The sequence below is a fragment of the Catharus ustulatus genome, chromosome 27, assembly GCF_009819885.2.
Source record: "Catharus ustulatus isolate bCatUst1 chromosome 27, bCatUst1.pri.v2, whole genome shotgun sequence".
In the NCBI taxonomy this organism is placed as follows: Eukaryota; Metazoa; Chordata; class Aves; order Passeriformes; family Turdidae; genus Catharus; species Catharus ustulatus.
In genome coordinates, this window is record NC_046247.1 from 5,052,871 (window position 1) to 5,079,876 (window position 27,006).

The 27,006-nt window shown below is 54.6% G+C and overlaps 1 protein-coding gene across 1 annotated transcript in view; it reads right to left on the reverse strand.

Annotated features, from left to right (window-relative positions):
• Nucleotides 1–1,395: 1,395 nt before the first annotated feature.
• NUDCD3 (NudC domain containing 3) overlaps nt 1,396–27,006 on the reverse strand; it is a 29,022-nt gene continuing 3,411 nt past the window's right edge. Inside the window, exons 3-6 of the mRNA XM_033081274.2 lie at nt 13,523–13,655; nt 9,154–9,297; nt 2,991–3,179; nt 1,396–2,440 (exon numbers count right to left, since the gene is read on the reverse strand). Coding sequence (XP_032937165.1) covers nt 2,330–2,440; nt 2,991–3,179; nt 9,154–9,297; nt 13,523–13,655 — 577 coding nt within the window. The 3' untranslated portion in view covers nt 1,396–2,329. The remainder of the gene's footprint in view (nt 2,441–2,990; nt 3,180–9,153; nt 9,298–13,522; nt 13,656–27,006) is intronic.

Genomic DNA, 27,006 nt, shown 5'->3' on the forward strand with positions numbered 1-27,006 from the left:
GCGGGGGGAGGCGCCGGGCCGGGGGAGGCTCCAGCCCGGGACAGCCCCCGCCGCCCCCCCCACCGCCTGGGATCCCCCCAACCCCCTCCGCGGGGCAGCCCCCACCTCGGACCTGCCCCCGCACGCCAGGGGGATCCCCCTTGTCTCCACAAGGGCCCCATAAACAGAGCCCCCAACCCCGGGACCCCTTTATCCCAAATTACCCCGGGGAGTGGGATACCAAGCCCCCACCCTTAAAGGCCCTACATCCAGACGCCACTCCCCGGGACTCCCCGCCTAAATAGCCCGGTGTCCAGACTCCCTCTGACGAACCCCCCCGGACCCCAAATCTAGACTCACATCCATACCCCCCACAACAGGACTCATATCCAGACCCCTCCCAAGAATCGCACAACCCCCCGCAAAAAGACTCCAAACCTGCAACCCCTCCGGATCCCCCATTCTCCCCCTAAAAAGCCCCAATATCCACATAACCTGCTGAAAGACCCCACATCCACGCCCTACCTTCCCTCTCGGGGAATCCCCCCTATTCCCCCCCCATACTGAGCTCCCTCCTCCCGCACCAATGTCACCCCAAACAACCCTTCCAGGCTCCAACCCCTCCCTAAGCAAAACACCCGGGAGAGGTCGGGGCGGGACAAAATCACTCTCCTGCTTCCCCCAAGGGCACCTTGAAGCCCCCCAGTGTCAGCAGCATAATGCGGGGGTGGATTTTGGTGCGGGGGACACACAAAAGGCTATCCTCAAGGCCACCAGCAGCCCCAGGGCCTGGGGACAGCGGGGTGTTCCCCCTCAGCAGAGGGGTGGGTGGGCGCGGGTGGGCGGCGGGCGGCTGGCGCTGCTGTTGCCATGGGGACCGTGGGCGGCCGGGGGGCCGGGGGGGGCCACGGGCCCGGTGTGCGCATCAGCACGGGGAGATGTCGGCACTAGTGGATGAGGAGAAGGGGAGAGCGGTGGGAGACACGGCGCGGGTGGTATCCCCAAAGCAGCCACCATATGAAACCTAGCCAGCTTTGGGGATCCCACATCCGCTCTCTGCTCCGAGGACCCCAAAATCCAACCCCCTCGGAATTCCACATTCCAATATCCCCATGCCCAAGTAACCCATAAATCCAGCCCTCCTCAGGGTATCCTATATATCCTATAGCCCCTCCCAGGGATATCAAAATTCATGCCCTCCACCCCCAGGAATCCTATATCCACACCCTGAAGGACCCCCAAATTCCACTCCCCCCCAGGAATCCCATATCCACCCCAAGATCCACCCATGCCAGCAGACAGACACCCCAGGCATCCCACTTGAGTGTCCCTGTCCTTGTCCCATAAGCAAGGTGATGGTGGTGAATTGGGCACACTCATCTCCCCAGGGGTGGCACCGAAATCACTCACAGGCCCCACGGTGAGACGTGTTTATTGCAAACTGGGAGTGGGGGGCAGGGAACCGGACAAAGCGATGGCTGGGGACCCCTAGCCCACACACCCCAAGCAAGCTGTGAGAGCCAGGCTGGGCCTAGGTGGGGCCCCCACTCCCAGACCCCCAAGTACCATGCCAGGGAAACCCGTATGCTTCTGAGGCTCCTGCTCAGCTGCCGGCTATGAGGGGTGGGGCTGTAGTCCCCCCATAAATGCCAGTGCTGTGGGGAGCACCCCTGCTGCTCCCTAAGAGGGAGCAAACCCTAGGGGATGGCTGTGATCTCTGCCCACTCCTGGGTGTTCTGACAACCCTCCAGTGAGGAGGTGAAGCAGGAGGAAGGCAGGAGGAAGCCTCCCCCAGAGCTGGGTAGAGGGCAGCGGCAGCACAGCCCCCTTGGGATACCCTGGAGTGGGGTTGGCGTGAGGATTTGGGGGTGCCAGGCGGGCAGGGTGCTGGCAGAGGCAGGCAGGGGTAGGCTTCCCCATCCCCACTGCCCATACCCAGCACCCATCTCCACCTGTGAGGGACAAAGCAGCCCAGTGCCAGGGCAGGGAGGGCTCTGCATCCCCAGAAACCCCAAAAGCAGTATCCTCATCCACCAAAAAAACAATTCTGTCACCCAACACGTCCCAATGTGCTCCCTCTATTCCAGAAAAACATGGAGCATCGGCAGCTCGAGGTGAGGGGAGGGCAGGGGAGGGAAGGGGAGGAGAGGGGTCCTGGTGCCCAGGTTGCCATGGTGACAGGATGTAGATCTGCCCGCTTCCTCAGGCTTCCCCACACAGCATGGATGGGCGCCGGCAGCGTGGATCAGCGAGTCTTGGGCACTGGCGCTGGGAGCGAGGGTCCTCGTGGGCATCCAGGGGCAGGGAGGTTTCCTCTCCCTGCTTTATTTTTCAGTTGTTTTTGCCACTGTCAAAACTGGACGGCGCCGGGGGAGATGTTGAACATGGAGGGGTCGAATTTCTGGCCACGGAATGGCGAGCCCTCGGTGTCCCAGCCCTTCTTTAACATCTCATGCACCTTCTGCAAAGAGGCCGCAGGCTTTCATCAGCCCAAGGTGATGCCACGCTGTTCCCCACACCCCCTGCTCGTTGGGGCTGCGTGGCCACCTGACCCATGGGGGCAGCAGTTGCTCTCCTCCCTGGCTGGCAGTAGTCATTGCCAAGGGCACACAGCACTTCTGTGCTCTGCCTCACTGCCTGGGAAAGGGCAGACAGCACCCAGGGCAGCACCAGGCAGCTCCTGGGTCAGCCTGAACCATACCCATGTGGGTCCAGCCCTGAGCGGGGCCAGCTTGGGAAAGAGGCACAGCGATGTGGGGCCCATCCCTAGAACAGGGGGTCTGGACTTACAGGCACTTGCCAAGGTGCCAGGGAAGGGAACACAGGAGTGCATGGCAAAAAAATCAATCAGCAGAACTTCACACCCTGCCAATGTTAATGTGAGGGGACATTGTGAAGAGGAGCTCTGAGATGGAGCAGAGCCATGGGTCCCCTTTTCCTAGGGAAAAGGTCCTTGAAGGGCAGGTGGGAGGGTCAGGCTGGGCCGGCAGCACAGGGTAGCCAGCACCTACCAGCTCATGGCTCTGGGGCTTGCCCTGCAGCTTCTGGTGGTAGTCAAAGGTGAGGCGGTCAAGCACAGCATGCTCTTCCTCATCCACTGTGGCCATGGAGCGCTCCTTGTTGATCTTGTCAATGTCGATCTGCTCCTCGCCCTCTAGGATGGCGTTCCACCAGTACTCGTCCCCCTTGTTCAGGTTGATCTAGGGACAAGGTATGGGTCAGCAAATGGGGACAGGAGCCCCTGTCCACCCAGAGTGTGGTACCCCTGCTCACCTCACAGCTCCATGGCAGTGATGCAGAGCTTGGCTGACAGCAGCATGGGGCTTGCCCATGAGTGGAAGTCAAGCTCATACTGATGCAGCCTCACAGCTGGCAGAGGGGGAAGGATGCTTGTGCTTTCCTCCCTCAGCAGCCAAAGACTTAGCACAGCCCTGCTGTGGGCCCCCACAGCCCCAGCTCAGGTCCCGTGGATGAAATCTCAGCTCACGCTATGGCTCAAAGGCAGGACCAGTGTCCCAAGCAGTGCCTGCCTAGGGGTGACACTGGCTCGGGGCCACATGGCTGACACAGCAGCAGGCTGACAAGGCCCAGGACTGTCGAATGAGGAGGTTGTGTCTGGTGGGGTGTGGGGCCAGGGCTCCTGGTGTGGCAGTGCAGCCATCTTGCCCTTCCCTAACCCAGAGGGAACCTTGGCCTCAGCTCCCCTGGCACTGGCTCGGTGAGCAGCAGCATGGGTAGCGAAAGAAGCAAGGATATCACCTGCTGCTCTGTGCCACCCCTGCTGACTGCTAGCACCTGCTTTGCAGGGCACCACAGCTCATCAGCAGCCCTGGAGGGATGGACAGGAGATGGGATATCTCCTTGCTCCAGTCAACATCCATGGGAAAAGCCACCAGCTGTAGTCACAGGCATCCCTGATGGCACTGCCTTGAACAGAGCCGGCTGACCAGCGGGGCTGTGCTGGGGCCAGCATGGGGATCCTGCAACGGGAACTCCAATTTGCTTTTCGTTTTTCTAGGAAGAGTGGGCTGCTTCCTCCCATGTTATTTTAGCACTAATCCCAGCAGCAGGGCAGATTTATGGCATTCGTCGGCCTCTGCAAAATCATCAATAAAGGCAGACAATACAATTTGCTCAAACCTCCCTGGAAGCTCAATAGTTCCAGAGGGGAGAACATGGACAGCCATTCCTGCTACAGAGCCAAGCTTCTCTGTGGTGTGAAGAAAAGGAACCAATTAATACAGGAGAGGGTGGCTGGGGTTTAATCCTTCTGGGACAGCGGAGCCGGTAAAATATTCCAGCTTGGGGAAGGCGTTAGTTTTTCCAGCTAGACAGGCATGCTTGTTTTCTTTTTAATTGCACTTTGCACGGGAGGGAGAGCCACTAAGGGTTTGCTCCTGGGCTTCCCATCTCTGGGTGGGCAGATGGGACAGTGGAGCAGCCCCCAGAATGTCACCCTGAGACAGAAAGCAAAATGGAGGGGCAGCAGCCCCGGCTGTCCCATACTTGGAGCAGGATGGTCTTCAGGTTCCTCAGGTTTGGAACATGAGGGATGTCCCTGTGGTGCTGCTGGCAAGGTGTGAGCTTCCCTAGAGAGGGCTCCAGCACAAGCCATGCTCCCATGGCGTTGGTGTGGAGCATGCATGGCTTGGTATATCCCTACCAGAGCCAGCCTGCTGGCAGAAGGACGGACAAGTATTGGAGGAGTTCAGGCATCACCCCAACTCCATCCCAGACCACTGGGGGATGGAAAACCCATCCTGGAGAATCTGGGATGGAAACCCATCCCCCCTCCCTTCTTTACCAAACCCCTTTCCTTTGCTGGCACCCTGCCACCATCTGCACACCTCTGCAGCCTGCCTGGGGTGATCTGTTCATCCCTTTTTATTCCAAGGGGAAAGCCGCCAAAGTGAGACGTGCTCCCAGTGAGCCCCAGTTTCTAAACTGAAATGCCCGTGGGTCGGGGCAAAGGTCACTCTATTCACGTGAATTTGTGGTTTTGTGGTTCAAGGCAGTGCTGGAGGACTCACTGCAGACAGGTGCCACCTCCAAGATGCGGGATGCAGACATAGGCCATTTTGCTGGACAGTTTCTGCCAGTGTCCTCTGTGGATCCAACCTCTGCTTGGCTGAGCGTGTGGGTTACGAGAGCCAGTGGTGATGGAGATGCAGCTGGTTCCCTTCACAAACACTTTGGGTGCCCAAAGGTGGAGATAGGGAAGAGCTGAGAGGCCATGGCAGGTCTCTGGGTGATTCCCCACACACACCAGTCCCCCCACCCACCTGCCCATGGAAGAGGCTCTGGCACATAGCTGACAGGCCCCCACGAGGCTGTGAGCACTGCTGGGGAGAGCTCCAGAAACTGGGGGGGCTCCAGGAGGGGGCCTGACTTCTTCCACAAGGACAAACCCTGACCTGATTACATTTCTCACTTTGAGACAAGGCAAAGCTTTGCCTGCACTTGATACTGCTGCTCAGTTTTCCAGCTAACAGCTCTGGCTGGCCCCTCAGGGCCCCAGATATGCTGAGAGTCACTGAGGAAGGATGAGGTCCCTGCGGTGTGCCCATGCCCTCAGCCAGATTTCAGCTCTGCCTGGTGTGTCCCAATGGTGTAAAAGCTCAGCTGAGTTTTTGGGGCGCACAGGGAGGCAGAAACAGCCTCTACAACAGTGGCCTGAGGAGAGGGAGGCTTGCAGGAGGCATACCCCAGTGCTGTATGTGAATCTGGCAGTGTCCTCATGCCAAAGTGCTCACTTCCCACAGCTGGTGTCCAAGATATGAGCTCTCAGCCATGCCAGAATGGGCTATTCCCTGGAAAAGCACCAGGATAATGATGTATTGCAAGGAGGATTGCTGCAGGAACAATGGGACACTCAGCAGGAGAGACCCTCCAGCAGGTGACAGGCATCACTGGCATGAACACAGCATCATGTCCCATCTCCATACCCTACTTGGAAGGTCACAACCCCTCATTGTCAGTGCTGGGCTTCACAGTAGCACAAGGTTTCCTCTCTGATGCCAAATACCTTGTCAAACCTGGAGAGATGCTGCCAAGAGGTGTAAGCTGGTCTTGGGAAGACAATGACTGCCTGCCTGCTTTCCTGTTGGAACCACAGCATCCAAAGTCACCTCAAAAGTCATGGGGAGGTGTTTAGGGGGACAGAAGAGGCAGCAGTGCCATTCTCATCAGTACAGGGAAGGCAGGGCTGAGCACCACTGAATTGTATCCCCTCAGCCTCATGGCTCACAGGATGACAAGCCAAGACTGTGATAAACATTCAAGGCAGACCTTGCGGACAAAGACCCAAGTGTGGAAAACAAAGGCTGAGAGGAATAGAGAAGGAATGGGAGAAAAATCCTCCACAATGAAAATAATACCAAAAGGAGTTGTGCACAACACCCAGTGGGGATTGCTAAAAACAGCGAGGTTATTTTAATCTCGCTTTCAACAAGCGAGCGGGTGTGATGGAGAAGGGAGAGCACAGGGATGACACCCAGGACCAGGGTACCATGTGGCATGCCACAGGCAGGGGCACGATCCTAGGACAAAATCCCGAGCAGGAGCTCTGGACAGGCCCCCACCCCACACCAGCAGAGCACTCTCCACTGCAAATAATGCCAGCTGGATTCAGCTGCCATGCACACGTGTGCCAAAGGAAGAGATGAGAAACATGTTGGTGTCAGGTTGGGCTCCAGCTGTGACAGTTCCATGGAGCAGGAGGCAGGAGGCAGAAGGCAGAGTGGTCTCTGAATGGTAGTGAGGGGAGTTCTGGGGCTGCTGGAGTGTGAGTGACATAATGAAGAGGATACATGAATAAGAACACCAGGCAGGATGGGGGAAGCAGAACTAGGATGGGTTGTAAGGCAAAATAATCCTCCCAGGAAAAGAGCTGGAGGAAAAGGGAGTCTGCTCATGGCACGCCTGTGAATGGCATCCCAGAAGGGAGCTGGGAGGAGGCTAGGGAGGCTGAGGACAGTGTAAAAGCTGTTACAGCAGCCTCCTGAAAAATCTAGGTGTCTTGATGACCCCTGACACATCCTGCAAGGGGACACAGGACTCAACAGCCTCTCTGCAAACAACTGAGACCTTTTCAGACTGACAGGACCAAGTAAGAGACATTTCACCTCCTTGGTGCCAAGACAGAGTTCTGCTCCAGAGATCAACTCAATTAACAGACCATGAACATGCAGCATGGACAGGGCCATCAAGGTGCCTCAAGCAGACCCCAAGGCAGGCAGGGTCTCCTTGGACAACCCCAGCACTGGCACTGAGTGAGTTCAGCTTTGGCTACATCCACACCCTGCCAGGTAACATCATCCCTGGGTCCCACAGGGAAGCCAGGAGACACCTTACAGCACCTTGAGGGAGGGAGACAGCCCAGCTGCTGCATTTGGAGCTCACACAAACTGAGCCACAAAAAGGACCCATATGCCCCATAAGCTCCAAATAAACCCCAATGGTCCCATCCAGGCATTGAATGAAAACCAGCATTCCCACAAGGGTGGGTGTCCCCTCTAATGAATGAATTGGGGGGAGGCGCAAACCACTCCTGGCTACTCAGCGCATGGAAAAAGGAGATGCTCTTGGGCGAGAATTACTCACTCTGCTCCAGTTACCTTACAATTCTGCAAGCGAGATCTCATCCCACCATCAATATGTTGGCAGCCAGCTGGAGATCCTCACAAGCCTGGGCTCATGCTATTCAAGGCAAGACCCAGCTCTGGGGTTGGGGGTGACAGGCCCACTCAGCTCCCCACGGTGCCCGCAGCCACTCCAGGAGGCACCAAGTCTTGTTCCACCTGCACCACTCCCAGCCTCTGATGGGTATTGAAGAGACACTGCCTCCCTGGCTGATGCTGGGAACACCCACAGGGGACTTCCAGACTTCCATCCACACTGTGAAGCAGCCACCCATTTGGCCACCTTCTCTTCAATGGGTTTATGCCTTTCCAGGATTGTTTCTTTGTACCAGATAAGCTAATCTGCAGTATGTTTATGAATATTTACAAAATGCAGGTTAAGGATGCCACTACCACATCCCTTCAGTGGCCTAGCAGCATCAGAGAAGCTCCTCTCCCTTGCAGGGGCCTCACTCACCTTTTTGGCATCAGCCTGTCACTTGGGGTACATCCCTGCAGATCAGCAATAGTCGAGTGGCACTGTGCAGCCTCCCCACACACCATCCACAGCATTTCTGACTCTGGCAGCACATTCCCACTCCATTTTCCACTGTGAGAGCCTGGATTTGGGTGTTCACCTGCTGCCACCCTCATGCCACAGGGAGAAAAGCTTGGAGCCAGCTCCCTCCCTCCCAGGGACAGCATGTGTTCCCTCCTGGGTCTCACAACAGCCTTGGGACTCCTGAAACTCTCCTGGAAAAGCCTCTGGGTGGAAAAGGATAGGGTAAAGATGGTCACAGGTAGCAAAATCCTGCTCCTAGCACAATCCTGGCCCCCAAACTGGCATATAAACTTTAGAAACTGTCCGACACTCAAGATCCCAGAGTGATGGGCAGAACTCCTGGCAAACTCCAGCTGTGAACACCCTCAGCCTGAACATGTGGAGCACATCAGAAATGAGGCTTGGGGCTGGGAACTCACCAGTAATACACAGCTGGGCACTAGCAGCCCTGAGATCACCTTGACAGGGATGATTTGAGAGAACAGGCACACAGCAAGCCACAGGCCTGCTGGAGGCAGAGGGGCCACGGTGTCGACACCAAACAGGGCACGCAGGAATTCCATGACAGGACAGAAAGGAATGATGTGGAACAGGCACAAGCCAAGATGCTGATGTCGGAGTGGGGCCAGGAGCATTGGAAGGCAGAGTGAGCAAGGCCAGGTGTGCTGGACCAGCACTGCAGTGCAGGGCACCATGTCGGAATTGAGGACAGTGACCACCCCCAAGTAATGGCTGTCCTGTTGTCCCTCAGCTGGAGCTGAGCACCCCTTTGCCCAGCCTAACAGTTGTGCTGCCTAGCTGGCACCCTGACAGGCAACTCAGGAGTAGGAGGCAAGGCACAGCACACAGGCAAGGGCAGCACGAGCCAGATGTTGGACAGGCAAAGCCAGACACATCCAGAGCTGGCTCAAACTTCCAGCTGCTCCAGTTTCCTAGGTCAAGCATGGCAGAGCTGCAAGCCAAGGAGACACAGCTGGCATAGACCACCCTTACCAAAACACACTTCCCAGGCTCCAGGCTCCAGAGGGAACTCTCTGTGTTGATCTTGTGGGTGAGTTTCCCTTCCATGAGGATGTGTTGGCTGCTTCCCTCCAGCACCGCTACACGAATTGCACCACTGCTGATATCCACAGATACCTGGAAACAAAGAGAGAGACAATAATCTGGAAGGCTCATCTTGCCATCTCACCGTGCAAGCTGGAGTTTGGGATCAAGCGCACTTGCAGGGGATGAGAGAGAGAAGAGCTTCCAGCCCTGCCTGTAGCAGCAGGATGGGAATCCCGCTGTTCTCTCACAGCAAACAGTGACAGTATGGAGGAGAGAGGGAACCTCTTCAGGGAAGGTAAAGCAGTACAGCCCAGCAACTGGGGAGACCCTTCAGGTACTCAAAGCACCTGGTTCTACCCTGTGCCCCAGTTTCCTCTCAAAGATGACCAGTAAGGCAACAGGCCTCCAAACAGCATTCAGAGGTTGGGCACCTACTTGCTGTGAGAGAGTTCTTTAGCAGTGTGCTTGTCTGGCACTGTGACAAGCTGGGCATGAGTGTGTGTCATCCTGATAGCTGAGCAGGGGCAATTTGGGGGTTCCTACACTAGGGCTGCAGCAGGTCATCCCCTTTGCTGCACCATGCTGAAAGCACGCTCCTTGGCTCTGCTTCAGCTGCTGGAGCCAGCACTGGGCTCAGCCCATGCCTCCCATCCGGTGTGTGAGGAGGGGCCGTGTGCAGGAGGAATGCTGCAGCATGCTCTCCTGGCTCCCGCTACATGGGCAGCTCCATCCCCAGGAACGGGGCCAGTTCCCGCCCACAGCAGCCATATGGGGAACCCTGCTCTGACCTGCCATGCAGGTGACATGGCTGTCCCCTGGGGAGACAGAGGCAGGCTGTGAGAGGCACGCAGTACTCTTGGTCTCCGTAGAGACCATATGTTCTCTCCTGTCCCCTCTAGCCCTGAGGTGCCGCCAGCAGAGCCCACGCCAAGGCAGGGGATGTAGGGAGGACCTGACTGGGAAAGGGGCAGGATTGTGGCCCCCAGTGCTGGCCCAAGAGGAGGAGACTGCAGTGAGATTTGCCTGCATTCTCTCCCAGAGTTCCCCCAGATCTTCCTTCTGCTCTGCAGATCTCATTTGAAATGTTATTACATTATCCATTACCTAGGAGACTTACAGCAGCTCACTAGCTCCACACAGGCAGAAGACAGGCAGAGCTGCTCCAGCCAGGGAGGGCACCGCGGCTGTGTCTGACTGATGTCACCAGGGTACAGCCCCCGAACCTGCTGTGTGCTCTGGCAGGAGCAGAGGAGGCCCAGCACACACAGGACAGGGTGATGTGGGACTGTGCTCCAGTGCAATGGCTGGGAGCAGGACCATGCTTGTAGGGGATCCAAAATAATCCCCTACGAGGGGGATTAATTAAATGAGGATGGGAGTGGATAACAGGCTGTCACCTGGCATGTGGCTGTGGACAGCCTCTACCAGAGCAGCTGCCCTAGGATGCAAACACCTCCAGAGGAGGTGCTCCCTCCATGGAGCAGCGCCCTCCAGCCCAGTGGTGATGCCTCACAGAGACAAGGCATGGGGATGAGGCTCTGCTTTCCACAACCACCATCCACTCAGGTCCCCAGTGCAGGGACAGAGCTACTGATCCTGGGCTCTCAGCACAGTACAGGGCCTGCACAGAAAGGATCAAGGGGAAAAAAGCAAGGTGACTACCAGTAACCTTGTGAGGAGAAATTCTTTGGGGTGTGCAGGGCCAGGAATGCAGGAGACATGGAAGACACAGGCACAGCATTGTGTCTGTAGGATCTGTGTGGACAAGAACAACCAAAGGTGAGAGGGGTTTTCTTCACAGATGGCTGCACAAGATATCTGGTGGGGCTGAGGGACACCTCTGGGACCAGCCACGCATTGGGAAAGAAAGAGAAACCCAAACAGAAGAAGAGATACAAACTGGGAAGACTTCACCTGGACATTTCGCTATGCAAGCAGCCAACATAAGAAGCAACTGCAACACCTGCTTCTACCTGCACCCAGCACATCAGCCCCGCAGGAGTAGGGACAGGGGCAGCACGTGCCTTACAGGAGAGTCCTGCCCCTCTTTGCATGGAGGGACATGTCTGAGAGGACTTGTGTGTGCACAAAGTGGTACCTGTGGACAGCCCACACCTGGGGAAAGGCCAAGAGCAACCCACAGTACTCTGGCAGCTGTGAAGCTGCTTGTCCTTAAGCTGCTTGTCCTTCCCCATGTGTTCCCTGCGAGCACCTCTGCTCCCCAAAACACTTGGCTGCTCCCAAGGAAAGCCAGCTCTCGTCTGTGTGCTGTGGCCTTTTCACCACAATGATTTCTGTGCACACTGAACACCCACGCCCGCCCACGCAGCTCAAACAAGCAAATACAAACTGAGAGGAATTGAGCTTGCCTCCTCTTGAGTCCAGCAAAAAGGGAGGCCTGGAGTCATTATCTCTATTTAAACACTCAGATCCATGGGTCCCTGTTGCACCCAAAAGTAGATCAGAGAGGTGGGGACCATGGAGGAAGATGCTCACACCCACCCAATCACCCATTCCTGCTCCAAGGACACCTGAGCTCCATACAAGGAAACCTTAAGCTCACCAGAGCAAAATGTGCCATAGCAACAGCCTGAATCCCAAAAAGTGTCATAAGGGAGACATTATGAGCAGCATTAGAGTTGGGTGCACTCTGAGGCCAGGGACCAAATGGGGAAATTTTTAATCTCACCTTGGCAGGCAGAAGACAAAAACCCGGTAGTTTTTTTAAAATATGAAGTTGTCTGAATGTAGGAGAATGTTGCTCTTCTGTGGGAACCTATGAACACCATTGAATGGAGCATTTAAATTGCCCAGAGTCCTCCTGCTCTGGCCCAAGACCCAGGCTGTCTGTTCTCATTCCTCCAAGCCTGGGAATTCATAGAATCATTTGGAAATGGAAACTCAGCTGCCAAGAGGAGCCCCAAGAAGAATGGATAAACAAAACACCAGGAAGAAGAAGGCAAGGAGAAGCGAAGTCCAGCATCCGAACAACCAACTGCTTCAGGAGGGCAGTGTGGGCAGATACTGAGGCAAGGGTAGGCAGAGCCATGCCACAGGCACTGGCATGTGAAGAGGGTGTCTTGAAAACCCCTTTGCCTGCTCTGAGGTGCAGGGACTCTTCCACGGTGATGGCACAATCTTGAACCAACAAAAGGTCAGGAAACTATATTCTGTCTCCACTCCTGTGAGCTCCTGCAGGCTCCTGAACCTCTCCATGGCCAAGGATGGAGCAGAGCCTTATATGGGGTTTTTGGCAAGGACACAACTTTGCTGGCATGGAGGAAACTTCCCCAGTCTGGGAGAGGAATCGTGATCGAAGTATGATGCAGAGGGATGGAATATCCATCTGGACATCCTAGAATCCTTTCAGTAGACAGCCTGGGTTTGTTTCAGAGACCTGCTGGGAGAGATGCATCTTCCCGGTGCCCTGCTGTGCCTGTGGCAGCCCTGTGCCCCCTCAACCCTCCAGCCTGGGCTGCTGCTGCTGCCAGTGACATTCCTTGGCATGTTGTGTAGGCTGAAGCCAGTGAGAAACTCCAGCGTGCTCCTTTCAGCCACCCTGGAAGCAGAGGAGAGCAGGAGGTGGGGGAGCACAGGCTTTTCAAATGGAAAAATACAGAGGAAAGGGCAACACTTGGGAAAGAGTTCAAACTTCTGGGTCCAACTAAGGCCAGCCACGGGCACACTACTTATGGATCCCTGACCAGAAGGGAGCAGAAGTGGTGCAGGAAAAACAATGTGACCACAAGCAGAACGGGGAAGCTCCCGCCTGAGCCAAAGAGAGGTGAGACCTCTCCGTGCACGAAGCCAGCCAGGGGGAGGGGCTGATCCTCAGCCTCCACCCCAGGCCGGCTCCCTTCCATCTAGAGCAGGTCAAGCCACACAGGGGCTGTGCCTGATCCAGCTCCCTAGTGCCAGAGGAGCTGTTCCAGCAGCTCCTGCTTCCAAACAGAAGGCAGAAGACACTCAGAGCCAGAGGAACAACTGAGGAAAGGCATCCATCCCCAGCCAGGCTCCGAAATACACGTGTGGGTATGCAGGTACTGGAAACAGAAAGAAGACGCACAGAAAGGGCAAGTCAGTGCCAGGGAACCTAGCTGAGATGGAGCAGAGGACGCTGCAGCACAACAGGAACATGGACAAGCTGTGATCTCAGTCCCCTCCACACTCACACTGGAGAATAAGGCACAACCACATTCTGGTCCATCAGTACAAAGGAAAAGGAGCCTTTCCACTCCAAACACAGTTTCCCAGGGAAGCTGTGCACCCCAATGGAAAGGGAAATGCTAAAGAGACGCCACTAACACCACTTTACCTGTTTGCCTTTGACAATGTGCTTGGGTACAGGCACTTTGATTTCCAGGTCACTGTAGTCTTGGGACCAGGTGTAATTCTCTCGCACAGCTCCGTTGTAGCTGTCGGGGTTTGTCTGGAACTGCTCCTGTCTCCTGGTGGGGGGAGAAAGGGGTGACATGTTACATGTCAGAGAGATCAGAGCCTGGAGAGAGCAGGAAGCCTGAGAGCAGGATGCAAGAAACCAAAACGGAGGGCACAGCCTCTGCTCTGCCCTCCTACAGCATCTCCAAGGCTCCTGTCCAGTCTCTCCCGCACTGCTGGCTCTACGGAAGGGAGCAGGTCCAAGTAAGCAGCCACAGGACAGAAGGACCACAGCCACCCTGCCCACTGTGGGTGACCCCTTTCCCCAGTCTCCTGCAGCAGCAGTCAGGCTGCTGAAAGGACAACTGGTGAGATACACAACAGTTTGGCTGCCTAAAAGGTGCAGAGTTGGCCCCCAGTGGGCCCAGGGCACCTTCCTGGCTACCCCTGCTCCAGCACAGAGTTCCTTGTTCCCTCCACTTTCCATCACAGCTGGAGCAGAGACACTGGCACATGCTGGGTGTAAGCTGTCCCCCAAGCCACTGTCATGGCTGAAGAGGTGGTGCCTATGGTTGTGACGTGAGTTCACCATGAAAACACAGCACTGGTTCTCCTCACCCTGATTTTAACATTTGGGAAAACTACCAGCTGTTATGACCAGGGCCATTGTTTACATGGAGGTGATGGAGCTGGGGACCAGGATCCCTCAAGAGCCATCCTAGGCACTTGTGAATTCTGTCCCTTCCAGCTGTGGAAACGTCAGAAAAGCTGAGGAGATGGCTGCAGGGGTAAGATGAGGTTTATCAGATCAATAAGCAATAATCAATACAGTGTTTTCAGCCAAGAAAGGAGATCACCACAGCTATATCCCTTTAAACTAATGGGCTGGGGATCTATTCCACTGAATCCTCACAGAGAGGGCTTTCAAATAAAATCAAATCTCTTCTAAAGATAGCTGTGGTACTAACAAAAGGCAGAGTTATTTTAAAATGTTTTGATACCCACCTAGGCTTCAGTGTAGAGCTGGATAAACATGGGGCTCAGGGACTTATGTAAAGGGGGGCTGGTGAAGCCCAGCCCCAGGGCACAGACAGCCCTGGGGAGCCTATCTTCCTGTGCCCCACTGCCTTCCTGACACCCCCCCTCTGGTGGGCCCTCACTAGTATTCAGTGGGGTTGGCTCCAGCAGTATGGTGCCCTGAGGGTTATGTAAGAGCCATCTATTTAAATTAAATTAGGTTATAAGACAGTCAGAGTGGGCAGTCAATGTGGCTGTGCACACCTCCCCAGCTTTTTATTTTCTCCATGGTTTCACCAGGTGCACCAAGGGCTTCACCAGAGGACTGGGGTGTTTCTGATCCACTGAAGGCACCACTGGCAGTGTTCACAGGCTCCCAGCCCCAGCTGGCCATTTCAGGGGGCATCGCATCATTTTTCAGGCATCTTGGCCTTGCCTGGCAGTCGCCCATTGGGTGCCCATTGCCATGGAAACAGGGTTGGCATGGCAGCACGCACTGGGCTGGTGCGTTGGCTCCAGCTGTCGCTTCCCAACCGCCCCCAGATTGTAGGAGTCAAACAGGCTGCAGGGTGAGAAGCCGAACAGTGCAGGCAACCAGGGGCTGTGGTGACAGGGCCCTCGGGGCGCCTCACTCACCCCTGTGGGAAGCAAACGTGCTGAAAAGTGGTGGCATGTCGCCAGGCATAGGTCCCCACCTAGGAACAGCCCAGTGGTGGCACCCAGCTTGACTTTCAAGGCACAACTGTCTCAGAGACCACTCTGCATCAGCCCCTGGTAGGCAGGAGGATCTGTGTGTAGCCTGGGGTAGCTTGGCTGGTTAAGTGCCCTCACAGGACATTTTCTCATGCTGTGGGGGCTGCCCAGGCATAGCACAGCTTCATGGGACTCCTGCCCTCCATCCCAGGTGGGCCACGAGGCCACACAGAGAACCAGGGGACAAATCTGACCCGGTTTTAAACCCAGCTGGGTTTTTTATCTCCTAAGAGAGTGCTTCCTTCTAAGTAGTGTGGGCCACTTTCTGTTCTTCTGCAACCTTCCAGAGCAGCGGCATGGAGGGGGTTTCGACACCCCACAGTCCTACCTGCACCACCCTTCAGTTCTCTGCAGCCTCCCTCCATGAGAAGCCCAGCTTTCTGGCTCAGTGGCCATGCTGGCCAAGGCAGAGCCCAACCTGGCTCCTCCCAAACCTGCCAGCAAGACACCTGGGGGAAGCTGGGAGTTGCCATTCTAAGTGTCTCTGGCTCCCTGTAATCACAAAAGAACCAGACAAAGAACCATCAAAAGGCTGTTTCCCCTGGCCTGTTCCCCTCTGGACCTCCTGGGAAAAACTCAAAAGGGAGCAGGAGGAGGTAGCCTCCTGCCCCTATGCCCAGCTAAGACTCCTGATACCAGATGCAGATCATCAAAGATGGGAGAAATCCACCAATACAAAGGCACACATGGTGAGACGCCTGCTGCAAATACCACACAGCCTCAGCATGGATAAATACGGCAATCAGTGGCTGTCACAAAGCTATCAGGTGTGTCCTGGAAGTGCTTTCTCTTCCTCAGAAGAGCACCAGAGCGGAGTAGATCCCAGCCAGGCAGTTTTGGATATTGTAGCCCCACTCAGAGCTTACCAAATGCAATCCCTCTGCTTATGAGGACATGAGTGGACTCATCAGCCCCACAGCCAGTGTTAACCGTGCAACAGGGAAACTGAGGCAGGACTTGCTCTGCAGGGGCTTTGTCCAATGTCTGTCTGCACAATACAGGGACTGTGCAGGTGACAGCAGCCTTACTCCCAGCCTGACTGTCCCTGTGGGACAGCTCTGTCATTCTCCAGAACTCTTACTGTGCTGTAACTGGAGCATGGTTGGGTGGACAGAAGATGTGTCACCGCCACCTCTGCCGTCACGTGCAGCTCACTGGACAAGCTCAGCTCCACTGCCTCGGCCTTGCAGCCCCTCATCCAGCTTCAGGGGGAGAAGTTACCTCCCGTGCCTAAACCTCTCTCCAGCCACGGCTGCTCATCCTGGGGGTGTGAGTTCCAGCGGTATCACTCCCATTCCTCTCCTCCCCAACATCCACTCCAAATCCCTCCAGCTGTTTTCCCAAGACACCACCAATCTCTGCTTCAGCTCTGTTTCCAATGTTAAAAATCCATGCAATGGGCTTTGTATTCCTGAACCGTATCACTGGGGGACTCACAAAGCCTGGATAATTTCACTGCCAGTGTAACTGCCAGCTCTGGAGCCATGGAGGATGCAGGAGGGTGGTGAAGGCAGGCCGCAGCCTTGTTAGGCACTGCTGACAAACGGCTGACAGCTCCACCACCTCCTGAAGCAACTCTTCCTTTCCTGGAGGTTTTCCAACCAGATCTCTGCCTGGTCCAACTCTGCTTAGCACACACCAGTGGCACTCCAGAATTGGACCCTGCTCCTTGGCTGGGAGGCAGCTTCCCTCACTGTTCACAGGGGACAGCTCTGGCTCACAGCATGCTGGGCCAAGCCATGCTGGAGGTGGCTCTCCTGGCCAAAGGCATCCATCATGTTGTCTCAAGAGCACCACTGTGCAGCGGGCAAGAGAACCTCCTGCACCAACACCACAGTTCCTACTCCCAGACCCACCAAGTGAAGAGGGAGGAGAGATCCAGCACACAGTGTGGGTTGGGTGGCGATTATCCCAGCAGTACGGCTGCTCCTGGTTTGACGGTCACTCACCAGACTGCCTGAATGCCTGCTGGGCTGGGGCAGGTGGTGGCAGGACCGAGGGGAGAGAGGGTGACAAAGCACCAGCTTTTAAACCCAAGGGTTTGGCACTGCCTGCACTTGGCTGCCGGGTGGTGGGGATGGTGGGGGTGGGTCTATGTGTTCTGTCTTGTTCTATTTTTGCTCGCAATGTGTCATTTTGGGGGAGGTGAAACCTTTAACAATGCACCGTGGAGAAGCAGCCGATCTGTTTCCCACTCCTCAGAGCCACATGGTGCAGCATGGCTGTGCTGTCCCTGGGACTGGAGCCACTCCCTACGCATGGGGTGAGACCCTCAGCAGCAGCACAAGAGGACCAAGACCCCCTGAGAGGTGGCAGTGTTGTCGCTGGTGGGCATGCTGGATGTCTGAGGATTGAGCCCCATATACAGATTTCTGGGCATTTCTTACTCTGGGATTCCCAGCTCCGTGGGTTGGTGATGCACGATAAGCTGAGCAATGTGGAAACGGCAACAGCAATCCTCGCTCTGTGGACAGTGAGCTGAACATGTTTCTGTCCTTGGAGCTCAACTGCTGCAGCACCAACTCTATGAACACATGCTGGACATAAACCAAGAGCAGGAATCAAACACACCAAAGGATCTGGTTGTTTGAGCTGAGAAGAAGCAGGGCAGCTCACCGAGTTCCTCTTCATTGAGGAGTTTTGATGCAAGCATGCAAAAGTTGAGGAAAAGACACAGCAGCATGAGGGGCAGAAGTGGGAAAGTGTCATGGGAGGGAACTGATATGACATAATCCCAGTGGACCTCTTTTTGTTCCCCATAAGAAGAAGGGAAAAATTACAAGGATTTTGAGAACAACTCAATGAAAGTGATCCTCTAAGCCTGGAGCAGTTCAGTTTTCCAAGGCAGGATCCCTGCCCTCTCAGGAAGGGAAGTCCAGGATACCTGGATCTAGCAGTCAAGGATGCCACGGCTCAGTGGCCAGTACAGCAGACATCCTCCCACTACTGGCATTCCCAGAAAGCTTCATCCAGAGCTGGTATTGCTGTTTGCTATTAGTCAAGGTGAATGATTTAGGCAGCTTTAAGGAAAACATGTCAGGCCAGATGTGGAGATATGGAGGAAGGATGAGAGGAACAGCCCACAGCCTGTCCCCCTGAAACTGCTGCTGCAGGTAGCACAGGCCTGCTGGGAACCAGCACCATGTCAGCAGGCACCATCCTCCTGCCATGGCAACACTAGGGTAACCCACCTAGGGTAGTCTGTCAGACCCCTAGCAGCCTCCAGGCCTTCACACTATCACAAATCCCTCCTCCCTTCTGGGGAAGCATCTTGCACCACACCTGCATCCTGCCCTCCCAGAACTAAAGGGGCTGCGTGAAGCCCAGCAGGGCAGAAACTACAGAGCAGTGCCAGCTAGGGAGGCAGGCAGCTCGCAGGGGGATGGCAAAGCCCATTCCACATCACTGCAGAAAGGCCACGCTTACCCAAAGACACCAGCACGTGCAACACAATACAGATTTACTGGAATACAGATTTCCAGATACTGGATTTCCAGAACTTCTGCTTATGAGCCCTCCGGATGAGAACCTACAGTGCCTCAAGACACAGGAAGATCTGTGCACCCCAAAAAGCTGCTACTGAGCTGGACAACAGTTAAAGCTAAAAAAAAAAACCTTCTAAAGTGATTTTGAAGAGGGCCAAGGGTGCCCTCCACTCACTGGAGTTCCAGTGTGGGTGCTGTAGCAACAGGTAGGGAAGCCAGAGGTTTAACCTCATCAGAAAGCTGCAGGGATTGTGTGCATGGAAAATTCCAGCTTTGTGCTTCTTCTGCAAGCAAGCTGCAAAGGAGCCTCCCCCCCACCTCCAGATTTAACATCTTTTGGCATCAAAACATCCGGACAGTTGCACTTTCTGTCTCTGGGTTCAGCCTGGGTTCTGGGTTCAGCCTGGGAAGTGCCGTGGTAGGAAAACACAGTCTGCAGCTCCCAGACCTTTGCTGGGGTCCAGGAGGCACCCAGGGCTCCACAATGGCTTCTTTGTACCAGCACTTCAACTAATGAGGGCTCTGGCACAGCACTAAGCAAGTTGAATGCCAAATCCCTTCCCTTACAGTTCAAGTCACACTGCAGTCAATAAGCCTCAGGAACCACTCTGATCCATCCCAATCCTCTCCAACACTCCTTGGCTGGCAGCAAGCTCCAGCCCTGAGCACAGCAGTGGTCCAGGGCCCTCCCAATCCTCAGGATTTCTTTCAGCCCAGGTGTGTTTAGTTTGCTGGAGAACAACCCAAATCCAGTTTTGGAAAGTCTTCTTCACCCCCAAAAACGGGCAGAAGTCTGTCAACAGCTCCCCATAGCCCATTATCCCTGGGGTCCTGAGCACACACCCCCAGGACTGCACTGTGCAGCTTGGTGGTCGTGCTCTCAAAAACAAAAAGTGAAAAATTCGAGCCAATGCCTTCCTCCTCAATCTGAAACCTGAGGCACAGCTCAGCCAGGAAATGCAGCTCAGGCCCAAGCCTGCAGTGCTCACCATCAGCCTTACAAGGAATCACAGAATTATTTTGGATGGAAAAACCCTCTGAGATCATCAAGTCCAATGGTGCTCCCAAGCACTGTCAAGGCCACCACTAACTCATGTACTCAAGTGCCAAATCTGCACATTTGTTAAATCTCCACAGGGACAGGACTCCATCATTGCCCTAGGCAGCCTGTGCCAGGGTTGGGCAGCCCTTTCCCTGAAGGAATCTTCCTAATATTCAACCTAAAGCTCCCTGGCACAACTTGAGACTGTTTACTTTTGTCCTGTCCCTTGCTCTCTAGGAGCAGAGCCAGATCCCCACCTGGGTCCACTCTCCTTTCAGAAAGTTGTCAAGAGTGAGAAGGTCCCCCCGAGCCTCCTTTTCTCCAGGCTAAGCCCCTGCAGCTCCCTCAGCTGCTCCTCTTGAGACTTGTACTTCAAAGGTCACCTCACCTTCAGGAAGCCTCAGAGCTTCAACTTACCATCAGGATGGGACCAACAACCAAAAATCAAGCCCATCAAGCCACATTCCTCTAGATCCCATCGTGTCACTGAGCCCAGGTGATGAAGTGGGAAGGGGTCAAGGCTCCTGAGTACCAGATGCCCAAGGCACCACCCACATGATGCCTTTGCTGTTCTACTCAGCAGCCAGCCAACAAATCCACCCGCCTCCTCTGCATCTGGAGCCCTCGCCAGCCCCACCATGATGCCCTGCCCCTCTCCCTGCTGGGGGAGAGTCTTGCTCTTTGCCAAGCTCACTCACTTCAGGAGAGCTTTTAGCCTTCCCTTTTGCGTCCTGAGTTATTTACAGAGCTGTTCAACAGCACCAACTTACTGATATTAGGCAAATTGAAATGCCACTACCAGCTCACAGAAGAGTGTTGGAGTGCCGGCACCAGGGAGCTAAATTTCACTACTGCTGGGATATTTAGGTCAAGGACAGTAGGACATGCTATTGTCTGGAAAAGACCCCTGGGATCTTTATTGTTTGCAAAGAGCTTAGACCTTGGGCTTCAGAGATCTCCTAAGAGACCTACACTCCCCTGGGAAAAAGGGACAAGGTCAAAGGAAGCCAATGGGATTGAGCTGTGGGAACAGAGGACAAGGTGGCCTCTCAGACCCCTGCACCACCAACAAAACCTGACCCAATTCAGGTAGTTTTCCACGTTAGGCCTCTTTTGGAGAAGACTCCAATATTAAACCAAGCAAACAGTGATTGCTTTTTTACCTAAGAATTGGGCACATGCTGTCCCTTGGTTTCCAGCTCCGTGATCTTCTGCTTGTTGAGAGAAAAATTTATAGGTTTTAATTTAGTTATTTTTGGTCCCAGGACCTAATTTTGGAGCTCTGTACCTTGGTAGGGCAACCAAAAGCCTTAGCAGTTCAGTGCAGCACAGGGAAACTGGCACTCTACTGCTGATCTCAGCTACCCAACCAGAGGGGCCTGGTTCTCCATGAGAACACTGGAAAATTGGACCCTGACTGTTCCTCATCGTCTGCAAAAGGCTAGAGCGACGAGGGCTGCACCAGAAAGGGCTAAGGGATTTCACCCTCAGCTCAAGTGTTTCATCCTTTTGAAAGGATGCTTCCTGAGCAGTTAAGTTCCCACCACAATGGGAGAAGGCATATGGATTAAAATCATTCTCCCAGCAGGAATGGCTTCTCTCCATTGCAAGAAAGACTCCACTTAATAAAGATTACTTAAGTTACATTTCCCTGCTTTCCTCAGTATTACCTGGACACATTCCTCCCAGAAACCAAATACAACAGCACTGTGAGTGCAGTGCTGCAGACCCTGAGGGCCAAAAGCCTTGGTGCCACATAAGGAGCCAAGGAGTGGGGCATGTCAGCAGGAAAAGGTCTCACCAACACAGAATTTCCATGAAGCTCTTGCTCCCACCTCAAAAAGCTGTCAGCACTGGGGAGAGCTGGGAAGGGAGGAAAAGAGGTTGGAGTGATGTCACTTTACTGTGAGAAGTACCATGTGGCTGGAAGAGGATTTCCTGGCCTCATTGCAAAAGCAGGACAGCCAAGGAGAAAAGAAAGAGGGTAGGAGGCAGAGAACACCAATGGGTCCACAAACAAGCATGGGTATGGCCCTCAGAGCACTGGAGAATCATGTAGGACCAGGAGCACAAGGATGCTCAAGGGAGAAAGAAGCATGCAAATGATGACTCTTCAGCCTAAAAACAGGCTGAAAGGGGAAAACGGACATGACAGAAGAACCCCACAGAAGAACCCCACAGAAGGCAGAGAAGGGGACTGGGAACCCACTCAATGCCTCTTTACCTGCACAGAGAAAACAGCCATGCATGGCAGTGCTGCACCACAAGGACCTGCTGCAGGATGCTGTTGCAGAGCCCCCAGGCATGGGAGGGCTGAAATTCAGAAAGGAAAGGGAAAATAATCCCTCCAAAGGGCTGACGGACCAAGTGCTTAGAAAGCTGCTGAGCCACTATGTATCAGGGCAGGGTGAAAACAGAGAAAGTATCACTGCACCACTCATTCTGTTCTTCTCCTCTTCCCCTAGCATCTGCTGCTGATGGAGACAGGATATGGGGCCAGATGGAGCTCAGTTATATCAGGTCAGGCCGTTCTCTGAGCTCTGTCTGACTCCTGCTCATGACAGGCCTTGGCCGTGCCAGAGGAACTCCCTGTGCACAGCCCCACGTGCATAAGAGGAATCGGAACCAGGACAGATTCTCCTTAAATATGGATCAAGATCAGCTCCTTTCTAGGTCAGGCCGGAAGAAGAGCACAGACTCTGAGGTGAGCTCATCAGCAAAGTCCATAGGGGCAGTAGTGGAGAAGGAAACCAGTTTAACTGGCTTCTGGTCTGGACAATCCCAGACAAAACTGGGATGAACCTAAGGGCTCCCCTCCCTTCTGAATGGAAAAGGCTTGAGAGGAGGAAGCTTGGGATAACACAGTCTCTGAGTCAAACAAAACCAGCCTCAAAGTTAGCAGCATACAGCAACAGCTCCTCTTCACAGCACTGCTCCCCTACATAGGGTGACCAGCAGTGAAATTCCTGTCCCCAGCACCCCAAGGAGGATGAAGCCATGCCAGGAAGCCCATCCTGCAGGCACCTCACAACAAAATGCCATCTGGGCTTCCAGCAAAGCCAAGCTGTTGCTAAGTCGAGTTAGATTCACACAGGCGCCTCATGGAAATTTCCCAGAGCACTGCTGTGTCATCCCAGGGATGCTCCCAGTGAGTCTCACAAAGGGTTAACTCCAGGTCACCAGGGGCTCTGGGAATGGGAGTGATGGGTCTCAAGAGAGAGCTGGAATGTTAGGTGTCAGCTCACCAGACTAATGTATTTCAGTTCAATCCTGCTTCTCACCAGCCAGCAAGCCAGGAGTACACCAGATCACAGGTGTAGATTTTATAGGTCACTGCTGAGCTCCAACACCCACTCCCAGGGACAGCAAAGCAATGTCAGGGAGGTGGCAGGGCTCACCTGGACCAGGTGACTGGGGCAGTCAGGCTGGCCAGGGCTCAGGGCTCAGCCTGTTTGCCCCCTTCCTTGGCACAATGGCACTGTGTACATAGGGTGAGTGGAGTCCCTTCCCCAGTCACAGACTTCAGAACACCTGAAGGGTCTCCTTTAAGGTCCCACAAAGTGGGGAGCTAGTGAAGAGCCCCCTCCTCACCTCAGCCCACTCCTTTAGCGGCCACTTCCCTCTCCACACTGCAGAAGGCAATTGGCTGAGGCCACAGAGAGCCCAGGGTTTCATTCTGCTCTGCCTGTTACTGTGCCAGATCGCCCAGCAGCAGCCAAAGGCCTCCTAGGAATGAGACACTTGCATATCCTGCTGGGCCTACTTGGCATGGTGTTCTGTGTCCCAGTGGCCGTGCTTCCAGCCCTGGCTGTGCTGTCCACACTGACAGATCCTCCTCGCAGAGATCTCACCTGCCCAGATGATCTCTAAGGTACAGACCAGAGCTACCCCATCCTGAGCACATCTGGTTGGACCACCTGGGAGAGACACAAAAGCTAGATGGAGATACACATGAAGGTGAGACATTCACCATCACGCACAGTCTTACAGGACTGCCCTTCCCAGCCTCCTGCCCATACATGGAGTAAGGGAAGGGACTCACAGGACAGGGGGATGAGAGCTTCCCCCCAGTTCATACTGGGAGAAAGCAAGGAGCAGAGGGAAGCCAGGAACCAAAGTCATAAAGCACAAGCACAGGCCAGGCTGCGCAGTGCCACACGTGGGCTGCCAGGCTCTATTTTAAATGCTGTGTGGCAAATATATGCAGGATGGAATCCAAGCTGGGGGAAGGGGAGGGTGCTGGGCAGCTGAGGTGTTCAAAATTAGGAGCTGAGCTCAGGCAAGGATGGCTTCTGGGAGCAGATGGGGGAAGAGCCAGAGCTGGGACTGTACAGCTGCAATGCCAGAAAGAACAGCCTCATGGTGAGGTGTGAGGAGGGCTGTGCCCTGCTACCCTCCTAGCAAGGTAGGGACAGCAAGAGAGCTGCAACAGCTGGGGAAGGATGGCTGGAACACTCAGAGCAAGAGGATCCTGGCTTCTTCTGTGGCAGAGACCTTTGTCCCCCTCAGCACAGCTCCTGGCACCAGTGTCACCCCAAAAACACCTCAAGACTCAGTGCATTTACAGGGCAGCAAAGAGAATGGATTCACTTCCCTTTCACAAGTGGGGAAGGTGAGGGACTTGGAGAGACCCAGCTGAGCCCCAGACTGAACCCTAAAAATCTCCACACCTGCAAAACTGGCTTGATTCATCTTGATTGATGCTGAAAAAGCTGCTGCCATCTCACTGTGCTTTGTAAGATGTTCCCAACCAGCACCCCAGCATCCTGGCACAGCGTGAGGCTCTGATGGGAGTTGGCAGATCTGGGATGGTATCTGCCCTACATTTCCAGAGCCATCAGGCTGACAGAATGAGCAAGTTTTTATATAGATTTCAGTGGCAGCGGTTTTCTTCACCGGCGGCTGGAGGGGCAGAGGGAAGGAAAGAGATGGAAAATGTTTTTGTTTAAGCTCTGTTCTTCATTCCTGCTGCCAGAGTTGTGCATTACTCATGAGCCCCTCATACCCAGTAGCCCCTCATACTGGCAGCTCTGGGTTTTGCTCAGAAGGAAGGGGCTGTGGAGAATTAAGTAGTTTGTTAAATTATTAATAGTCTGTGTGGGGTGCCCGCCTGGCCCCCACTGCCTTTCAGGGGGCTCCAGTGCCCCCCAGAGGCATCGAAACCAACTACAGCCCCATGACAAACCCGTGGGTTCCTCTGCCCTACTTCAAGCCTGCAGACACCCCACTCTCCTGGCCTGGAAACCACTAGACTTCTGGGACTGGGAGGGGACCTCCTGCACCCGGTCTCACCCACCACGTGTTGAAACTGGGCAGGTGCCAAGGGGGCTGCAGGTGTTCTACCCCATCAGCGAGTTTGGGATGGTGGGAGCAGTAAGAGAAGAGGCAGGGAAGAAGTCACAGTGGTAGCTATATTGAGCAGAAGGCACCTTCTTTTCATGGCAACACCAGGGGAGAGCCGTCACACAGGGTTTGGTGTTCAAAGCCACAGCTGCAGGCTGCAAAACAGCACCTGAGTGTCTGAGGTGTGACAGGGGCTACTCTCCAGCGGTGCCAGGACACACTCAGAGGGTGGCACATGTGAGGGTTTTAACCAGGCTCTCACCACACACAGCGGAAACCATCCCTCTTGGCTCCACCACACTTGCTGTCAAACCCATCCTGCTCCCACATGAGCTCTCATCTTCCTTCCTGATCCCTTCAGTTTCCTTCCTAGCCCTGACATTTGTTTTCAGGCAGTTGAACTCTCCTCACACCAGCTGCTGCCCCACAACCAAAGTCCTGAGGTGAAATGTCACAGGGCAAACCACAGAAACGTGACCTGCACAGGGACACGTGTAACTGGCACTCAGCCCAGGCCAACTCTCTGCTCACAGCTTCAGTGGACCTCCAAGCTCTCCCTCTCTTCTCCACTGAGAGAAAGCTGAGCTGGACACACTCAGGCCTGTGCTGTGCACTCTGGCAGGGCTTTTTCTGACTTGCTAACTTTGCCCAGGGATTGGTGTCAGACTGGTAGCTCCATGGACAATCCTCCTATACTAGGACAGCTCCAGCACAGGCGTTGCAAGTGACTTCATTTTTGGCATCTGGTTTATCTTTAACCTGTGGGATGCACATCAGTTACACATAAGCCCTTTCTCCTCCTCCCATTGGACCATTTGACTCACCAGGCAGCTTGCCGGTCCCCTTTCCCCCTCCCCCAATGGTGGCCACTCTAAGGCTCTTCCCCAACACAGACTGCAGCCAACGCTACAGAACCTGACTCCACCATTGTCCTAGAATAATGGATTCATGGAATAATATCCTGAGCTGGAAGGCACCCACAGGGATCACTGAGTCCACCTCCTGGCCTTGCACAAGACAACCTCAACAATCTCACCATTTGCCCAAGAGCACTGTCCTAGAGCTCCTTGAGCTCTGGCAGCCTTGAAGTCATGACCATGTTTGAGTGCCCAAACACCCGTGGGGGAAGAACCAAACCTCTCCACTCCTGCCACTTATTCCACTGTTCCCAAGATTTTGGTTCTCAGACTGTCCCTTCCAAGGGTCAACAGCCCAAAGTCTGAGCTCTGAATTCTCTCTGCCCCTAGACAGCATCAGTCATACCAGTCCTTAGGGTTCTTCCAGTGGTCCACTTCTTTCTGGCAGCTCTTCCCAATGACATGTCCAAAACTGGCTGGGAGGACAGGGATCACCAGCCCAAGCTTCCCTCCCACCAAGCACCAGTGGGACAGCAGGGACAAGCCACAGCAAAGCCCCACATATGGCCAGGACCATTGTGGTGATTGGAGAAGGTCGGCACAGCCATCAGATGGGATCTGACCATAGAACACACCACGGAGGGGAGGAGGAGATGGAGTCTGCACAGCCAACTCACAGCATCACTCCCTTGACTTGGTCAGCAAAGAAACACAGGAGTTTGAACCTCATGAGGCCCTGAGTAAGGGTTAGCTCAGGGTCAAGGTGATGCCAGGGAAGGATGAGTGAACCCTGTGCAGGACCTGCACACAGGTACACGGTTCAGAGAGGCCATGCTGGCTCATGTCTTGCTGCCCAGCAGAGTCAGAGACTGGAAGTATCCCAGAAGCTGTGGAAGGACTTTGACACAAGGACATTTCTGCACAA